This window comes from Aegilops tauschii, chromosome 1 (assembly GCF_002575655.3).
Source record: "Aegilops tauschii subsp. strangulata cultivar AL8/78 chromosome 1, Aet v6.0, whole genome shotgun sequence".
In the NCBI taxonomy this organism is placed as follows: Eukaryota; Viridiplantae; Streptophyta; class Magnoliopsida; order Poales; family Poaceae; genus Aegilops; species Aegilops tauschii.
The window spans coordinates 147,056,753-147,065,133 of record NC_053035.3 but is presented as its reverse complement, the minus strand read 5'-3'; the positions used below and the strand labels follow the sequence as shown (position 1 = coordinate 147,065,133).

The 8,381-nt window shown below is 43.9% G+C and overlaps 1 protein-coding gene across 1 annotated transcript; it reads right to left on the bottom strand.

Annotated features, from left to right (window-relative positions):
- Positions 1-205: 205 nt before the first annotated feature.
- LOC109739120 (probable ubiquitin-conjugating enzyme E2 25) lies at positions 206-7,803 on the bottom strand. The gene is made up of 7 exons (XM_020298206.4): positions 7,621-7,803; positions 7,428-7,533; positions 2,896-3,306; positions 2,753-2,816; positions 2,243-2,382; positions 1,848-2,159; positions 206-799 (listed from the first exon to the last, which is right to left on the bottom strand). The coding sequence occupies exons 1-7, from the start codon at positions 7,797-7,799 to the stop codon at positions 446-448; spliced, it is 1,566 nt and encodes a 521-aa protein (XP_020153795.2). The 5' UTR covers positions 7,800-7,803; the 3' UTR covers positions 206-445.
- Positions 7,804-8,381: the final 578 nt, after the last annotated feature.

Here is an 8,381-nt window from a genome sequence, read left to right as displayed (position 1 = left end):
TCGGAGGATCTCATGAACAACTAAATCGCGACATAATGCACATGTAGCCTCGTGTACTAGTACTCCCTTCGTCCGAAAATACTTGTCATCAAAATGGATAAAAGGGGATATATCTAGACATATTTTAGTTCTAAATACATCTCTTTTTATCCATTTTGATGACAAGTATTTTTGGACGGAGAGAGTAACTCATAAGCAAACGATATTCCAAATCTCTTTTTTTAGTGCTATATTCCAAAGCTAAGGGGGTGGACACTTCAGTTAGCATCTAAAACCACCACTTTTTTTCCAGTTCCGAGTCCACAGGACCAGTACGGCAAAGGGCGCAAAAAAAGAGCTATCTACATAGCATTCCTATAGTTAGGCAAGAAATGAAACCATCATTTTATGGATTTTACTCCCATTATGGAACCACCACAGATATCTGGTGCTGCAGCCGGATCCTTCAAGCAGCAGCAGGCTGGCTCTTCTTCAACTTCACGGCACAGAACTTCTTGGTGTCAGCACCCTTCACATTGAACTCCATCAGGAGCTCTTCAAACAGAACCTCCATGTTGGTCTTGAAGGATGCAGGGCGAACTACACCTGCGCCTGCACGCAAATCTACCTGATTATTCTTTGGCTTCACTGCACTGCTGGAGCTGGATCCTTCTGCATTTGCGCTTTCCAGTTCCTTGTCCTCATCATCCTCGTCAGGAACTATGGACCCAACTTTGTTACCCTCCATGTAATATTTGCATGCAGCCAGAATGGCACGGCCGCGCTCACGGAAGTGGCCGGCAACGAGATCTTCAAAGTGCTGAAACAAGCAAAGCAACAGCCAACGATAAAGGTTAATTTGATTTTCTGGTGTGTGAGATATGTAACCTAAAAGCATCTCAGTGCACCGCACCCTACTGAAGATAATAACAACTTCCATACTACAACCAAATTAAGTGCCAAATTTGTGGTTGTTGTGCTGTGGTACACTGGGCAAACTAGATATGGAATCTAGCAACCTTTACTGACTCTAGCAAGATTTTACTGTTATGGCTGTCTTTGCCACCAAAAAGAACTGCCATATCAAAAAGAGGGAGAAAACAAAATATTTTCAACCCTGAATTCTTGCATTGGTCCACTTAGCAACCCTAAAATTGACATCCTTCATACTTTGCGTGGTTTCAGGATAACACAAAAACAGAGTCCAAGCTAATGTCCAAGTGGAGGGTCTTCTACCCTTCTAGGCCACAAGAGTAATCCCGTGTCACTCTAACATGGTTCAAATGTTCAAGGTTCCCACAAATTGATGATGTTCTCTTCTAGAAAGAAGTCCACCATTCAACTCTGAACTCTGGCGCAAGTTAACTTTTTAACAGTAAACTCAAAAACAGTCTGGCTCACAAACTATTCAAATAGTAAAACAAATCACCCTAGAGTAGTTTCACAAGTAGTTAAGTAGCTTTTGGTGACATGCATGCCACATGTGCACCACATCACTGCCATGTCACCAATTTCTGTTTACTTATATGTTTCTACCAATTTTTCTCTTCCATTTCTAGCATTTCTTGTGAAAGATATATTTATACAAATGGTGGAGCTTATTTTAGATTGTTTGGCCCTGGCTGTGACATGGTGGACATGTGGTATCCACATTAACAAACGGACCATTTGTGAGACCACCCAAGGACAAAAAATCGGATGGTTTCAATAGTTTGATGTTGCTTCTGTTGTCTATCTCCCCTTCTAACAAAATAGCATCACATACATCCACATTCAGCAAGTTATATTTTGGACTAATCTTCGGAACAGTGAGTACTTGTGCACCCATGTCGGGAACTGCGAGAGCTTGATAATTAGCAGTATGTTACCTGTGGAGCCCTACGAAGCGAGTACAACATTGTCCTACATGAGTATTGAAATGTTGTGTCATTATACTCCAAGGCAGTCCTCTGCCCACTAGCATTGTTGGCATATGTTTCATATCCTGGCTCATTGAAGTATGGCTTCTCATTCAATACGAGAGCTTGAATGGAGATTAGCACTTGTAACATGGTTGAGTGAGCTGAGTTCCACTTCTCACAACCATGACCTTCCCACGTGCCTAGGAGGCTAAGGCAGACTTTTCCACAAGCATACAAATTTGGATTAAGCCTAAGTCCTCCAGAATGATAGTATACAATCTGCAAAAGCACCAGAACGGTTATTTCAATCAACATATGGAAATACATTACATACGAAGTTACCAAAATGTCGATATACTTACTGGAGGACTTGCAGGATAACTAGCAGGAAATTGAGCATCAAAGAAGAAAAGGCCATCATGGTAGGGTGTTCCCTGAGGCCCAATCATCACAGCCCTGAGAAGGTCCATTCGATTCTCCGAGACACGGACGTATATGGACGCTGCACAGAAGTCAGAAGAACAATAATTCATGTAAATAGTACAACAATGCACATGTCTAAGCTTTAGCAATTTTAACCCAGGAGAGTCAGCAGTGATCTGCAGACTTTGTAAAAAAAATTGTAGGTGAAAGTAAATAATAAGATGAAAAAAAATAAAACACATTAAAAAACATTAACGGTAGAGCTTTCTTCGACAGGAGAACATATGCCCTCAGAAGAACTAAATTTGCACAAAATTCGAAGCAAAACTGAGTAATGTTGAAGTGGGTGGGTCAAATCAGATCCTCAATGTGCTTCAAAATTTATGTATATCACTTGCGGGGAGCATTTTAAGCACATATTTATACTTTCTTTCTTGGAAATAGCTGACCTGGTAAATCGTTCTCCAGAAGTTTCCAGTCATGCTGAATTCTTTTTGTCCACTCTTTCCCTGTCTGGAGTGAAGTTAAAGAACAAAATAAGTATCGAGTCGAAAAGAAGGTACAAAATAAAGCAATATGCATATGATTTTACCTTTCCAACAGGTTTATTAGCATAATGATGATCAGAGAAATCCTCAACGGTGTCAAACTGTTTGAAGAACTTGTATTTCTTACCAATTTCATCCTCTATTTCTGACATTGACTTAAAATTGCCAGGGCCATCATCAGTTGCAGCTTTCTGCAACCATGGTACAGAAGCCTCCACACCAGGAGGCAGATCTAAGTCGTCAAATTTATCAGCAAGCTGCTGATTGAAATCACTTTCATCAAATTCATAGTCAGATCCTTCATTGTCATCATCGTAGCAGCCTTCATCTTCATCATCTATATAATAATCTTCTTCCTCAATTTCACCAGAGTCAAAATTCTGTCGCTCGGCTTCAGATGCTTTGAAGGAGTTATTTTCTGTACAGGATCCAACTTTATCACCGGATGATGATCCCTGTAAAATATGCCAATGTAGTTATAAGCAAACACAAAACTTTTCCACAATAAATACGAACTTGAGTCCACCAGTAGTTGTAAATTTAAGTCACATATCATGATCATTTGCTCTTCGCTGCCAGCATTAGACGTTTGCTTGTGGTATTATTAGTGTGATGGTACATAAATCAGGTATGGATAAGTTATCTTTCCATCCTATGTCACCAAACAACCTTAGTCCAGGTGGCTAGAATAGTCCGTCGCTTCACCGAGGAGCCTTGAGATACTAGGCCCAATCCCAGCCCCACACAAATATATTTTTCCAGCACAGTGACACTAAAGCAAGAATTACGAGTCAAGCCGAGGTTGACACTCATAGACCAATCATGACTAATCTAGAATACTGCTGGACTAGTCGACATGGTACTGTAGCACCCAACTTACAGCACCCAGAACATGCTCCCTCCGTTCCTAAATATAAGTCTTTTTAGAGATTCCAATATGGACTACATACAGAGCAAAATGGGTGAATCTACACTCTAAAATACGTCTATATACATCAGTATGTAGCCCATATTGGAATCTCTAAAAAGACTTATATTTAGGAACGGAGGGAGTAGTATGTACTCCCTCCGTCCCATAATATAAGACGTTTTTGCAAGCTAACAGCTTGCAAAAACGTCTTAAATTATGGGACGGAGGGAGTAGTATATAGAGAGAATTCCTTATTTGGCCCTTTGTTAAAATCTGGTTCCCTATTTGGCCCTAGAAATTTCATTTTTCCCTTTTTGACATCATAAATTCATTTTATTCCTTCTATGACACTTCTGTCACTTTTTGCTGTTAACACCGTCAAATGTGACTTGAAATGTCTTATCTACCCCTGCTTTACCATGTCGGAAAAAACAGAAAAATCTAGTTGCGGCGCGAGGCATGGAGGGAGGCGCGGCAAATAATGATGGACGGTCGAGGCGGCGCTGTGCAGGCCCAAGTCGCGGCGCCGGATGTCACGCCCCGAGACCCTCTAGTTGCTGCCCCTCTCGCTAGTGCAAAGGCCAAACAAACCTGGCCAGCATGCATAGTCTCCACGTAGCCATTTGAATGTCCCAAGTATTTCTAGAGTGTTGCCAGCACATGCATGTACATCCCATAAATATCAGGCCACATAGCTAGCTACTTCATGATTAATTCGTACTTCTACTACTGCTGAGTCAGACCGACATGAGCCAGAGGAAAAACTCCACAACTATTCTTCTCTTCTCACATGTACTTAGCTTGGGAGAATTTCCTCCACCCGTGTACATCTTCCCATTATCCATGTACTAATCTTGTTTTAACTTGTAGCGTTACTAGTCATGCATGGCTCATGTATAAATACACACATGCACGCACATTCAAGGCACTGACGCATTGCCACGTCGCCATTGCTTTTGACTTCCAGTTCATAATTTTGGTCACAAAATACATTAGGGGTAAAATGGACTTTTCACGTTGCGTTTAACGGTGTTAGTTGTCAAAACTGACGGAAATGTCATAGAGGGAACAAAATGAAGTTTGAGTGTCAAAACAGGAAGAAATTTTTTACTAGGGCCAAAAAGGGAATCAAATTTTAAGGAAGGGCCAAATAAGGAATTCTCTCTAGTATATACTCCCTCGTGCGAAATTACTTGTCGCAGAAATGGATAAAAATGGATGTATCTAGAACTAAAATATGTCTAGATACATCCAATAAGTAATTCCGGACGGCGAGAGTACTATATAGTACAGTACAGTATACAATAAAAATTGAATGCATGGGAAGTGGGTGAAGAACCTGGGGCTGTGTCAACTATAATATCCCATGGCCAGAGTCTTCGCTTCTCCACCAACCAAGAAGGCAGGGGAGAAATCAAACCCAAGAAGAAGGGATGGAGAGAAGGGAGAAAATAGTTGGTACAACAGCAGAAGAGGGGCGGATCCACGAGGAGCACAGCAGAAGAGGGGCGGATACAAGGGAGCACAGCAGGTGAGGAGCACAACAGCAGGGGGGCGGATCCAGGGGAGGAGCAGAACAAGCTCCAAAATTGAGTCGATCGACTCAAACATGCCAACTAGTCCACGACTAGTCGCTCCAGCCCTTGACTCACGAGCTAGTCTACACGAAGAACCTAGTCGACAACCCGACTGAGACTACTAGACTAGTCGTTCAACTCATAATCCTTGCACTGCAGGCCAGCTGGACCAGTCATATGTTTGTTGGAAAATCACAGTTCAACTGATTCTGGCCGGGTCAGTTGCAGGACTGCCTTCTCACTAAACCAGAGCAGAGCAGGCTCCATTTTTTTTTCCTGTTGAACCACCAGTTCCTCTCGGTTTTTTAAACTAGGGTTAGAGGGTTAGTGGAATGGGGGGGGGGTCCTGTCTTGTCTCCACGGTGCCCATGTCTATTGTGGACTGACAACCGTATGAAATTGACTTAGCAAATATATGACCTAAAGTTAAATTGACAATTTTTGAGTTACTGTTTTGTCCACAAAACAGGTAATGCCCCTGTAAGAGAGGGTATAAAAAGTCACTTCTTCAACCAATAAATAAACAAGTACAAAAGCTCAAGATCATCACAACTATTTAATTTCTCTCCGTGACACACAAACAGCTAACAGAATACATGCAATGCCCAGATCCACATCAAACTAAGAAATGTCGAGCAGATCTATAGTATTAACTTAACAGGCAAAGAAGGGCTTCTTTGATTCAAAGGATTCTCAAAGGAATTTTGGAGGATTCTGATCCTTAGAATTTTTTCCTCCATGGGTTGTTTGATTCATACGATTGGAAACCATAGGATTTTTTTTAGATTATTTGCACTAGAGTTCATAGGAAATTTTCCATCCACTCCAACCTCCTTGAAATAATCTTACATTTTTCCTGTGCACAATCAAACACCCTTACAATGGCATGCCACTCTATTCCTACGTTTTTTCTATTTCCGCATTTTGCAAATCCTGTGAATCAGAGAGGCCTGAAGTTTGAACATGGGAAAATATATTCAGAAATAATTAATACATAAATCTAGAAAGTGCTATTGAAACCATGATACTCCAAAACCTTCTCATTTCCACAATGGTACTCGAATATCCCAAGGGGAATTGTCCTCATGTTCAACATGAGACCTTGTGGCCTGCCACAGGTGTCTTGCGTTGCTAGATCACTGTCCCAAAAAAAATCATAGCTCTATAGCTCACACTCCTGCATGCTCTACTAACAATTCACATGTAAAACTACTCGGAACACCTACCAGCTTAACGCTAGAGCATCAAAATTCATGCATAACGAATTTAAGAGACACCTATCAGGCTATCATGCTGATACAGTCATGGATATGTTGTAGCCAACTTTGCCCAGGTGAAGAACCAACAAATATACAATTAATAAGGTTATAAAATATGAGTGAGATGCTCGGGTAGCTAGATTCGGCACGCAGACGCCTCCATAATCAAACAACTGTTTGAAGCTTAAGTACATCAGCAATATGTCGACATCCTAGAGACACCATCGATTCAATATGCTAGAATGTATTCCTTGCAGCTTCCGTGTATATTAATGTACTCGTCCTTCTATCCACAAGAAGATCAAAACTTCGGCAAACAACATATACAAGCACAGACTTCAATTCTACAAACACAACGAAACTATAAAGGAACACCAGACATTTCTTTCTAATCTCTAAAGGCACACAGACAAATAAACAAAATCCGGTCAATAAACACATTACTGTAAACCCGTACAATGTTTGAGTCAAGTGCCCAGAAAACCCCAATTCTACCACAATGAATCTCCAGAAACCTAAAGACAAAATTGTCCCCGCGAACCCTACTACCCTTTTGGTATTAAGATACTTTCCACCTCGAAATCAAAATCACGTCTCAAATCCCCAAATCCCCAAACCTAAACCCCACGAAAAAACGGATTATTTAATTATTAAAAAAAATCAAGACCCAGGTAGGCCAAAACCCTCGTGCCACGCTCCGCATCGACGCCTTACAACAAGGCAACGGCCGCAACATCGGATCGCACGGAAACCGCTCGGGCAGCAAACCAGAAGAAGGGAGGTTACGGCCGGAATTTGCGCACACGGCAAGGTCGCGCGACGAGTAGTACCTGGCAGCGCTGGCGTTTCTGTTGCTGCACGGCGTCCCAGGCGGCGGCGTCGGCGGCGCGGCAGGACGACGACGAAGACGACGCGCCCCCTTGCATGTGCGGGTACCTGCGACAGATCAAGGAGCCCATCAAAAAATCGCCCTGAAATACAATCGACGGCTGATTCTTCGAAGATGGCGGAGGGGCGGCGCACTCGGAGGCGTCCATGGCGAAGTCCAATGGATGGCGCGGCAAGCGGCGAGCGGCGAGCGGCGGGCGACCAGGAGCGGGTAGGGGCCGAGTGGGGGAGGGGCCAGCCGAGGAGGTGTGCGCGGGCGAGGGCGAGGGCGTTGTGCGCGTAGCGGTGCACAGGGGGCGGACGCAGAGGAACATTAGTCGTGTGCCGCTACCGACCGTGGATGACGCGAGCTCCTTGCGGGACCACCCGGCAGTGAGATCACACGACGGTGGCCCACGCGTGACGCGGGCCTCTTCTTTTTTATTTTTGTTTTCGTGCGGCGACGACGACTGCCGTGCCTGGGAGGCGGGGTACGTCCACCGAGAAAGCGACCCACGCGCGGGCTAGTCAAGGCCGGGGTCCGGGTTCGGGCCCGATGTCAGTGAGAGAGTGGTATGTGGATGGGTCTACCGACTGCTAACTCTGCGTGCGCTTTTTGGGCATTCGCGGATGCTCTGCGCGGTGAGGATCTGTGGGATTGTGTGTGGCTCTGCCGGTGCGCTTGGTTGGGGTTGGGGGGGGGGGGGGGGGGGGGGCGGGCGGGGGGGTTGCATCGTTTTGGGGGGCATGGTTTGATCATATGCACGCAAAAAACCAATATCTGCATGTTGATTGGTTGCCTGCATTGCATCAAGGCTCAGATGGCTGCAAATTGTTTGGTTGCCTGTGTTTGCGCTTTAGGTGTGAGCAGATGCAAAGCACAGTTGTTTGGTTGTGTGCAAGTACTTAATCTGCTC

Bases quoted from the DNA above. Each gene is read 5' to 3' on its own strand.
- LOC109739120 (XM_020298206.4), bottom strand. From the start codon at position 7,799: ATGTTCCTCTGCGTCCGCCCCCTGTGCACCGCTACGCGCACAACGCCC. The intron at 7,534-7,620 runs GTGCGCCGCCCC...GATCTGTCGCAG, and splicing joins TTCGCCATGGACGCCTCCGA to GTACCCGCACATGCAAGGGG. The intron at 800-1,847 runs GTAACATACTGC...TGCTTGTTTCAG, and splicing joins CGCTTCGTAGGGCTCCACAG to CACTTTGAAGATCTCGTTGC.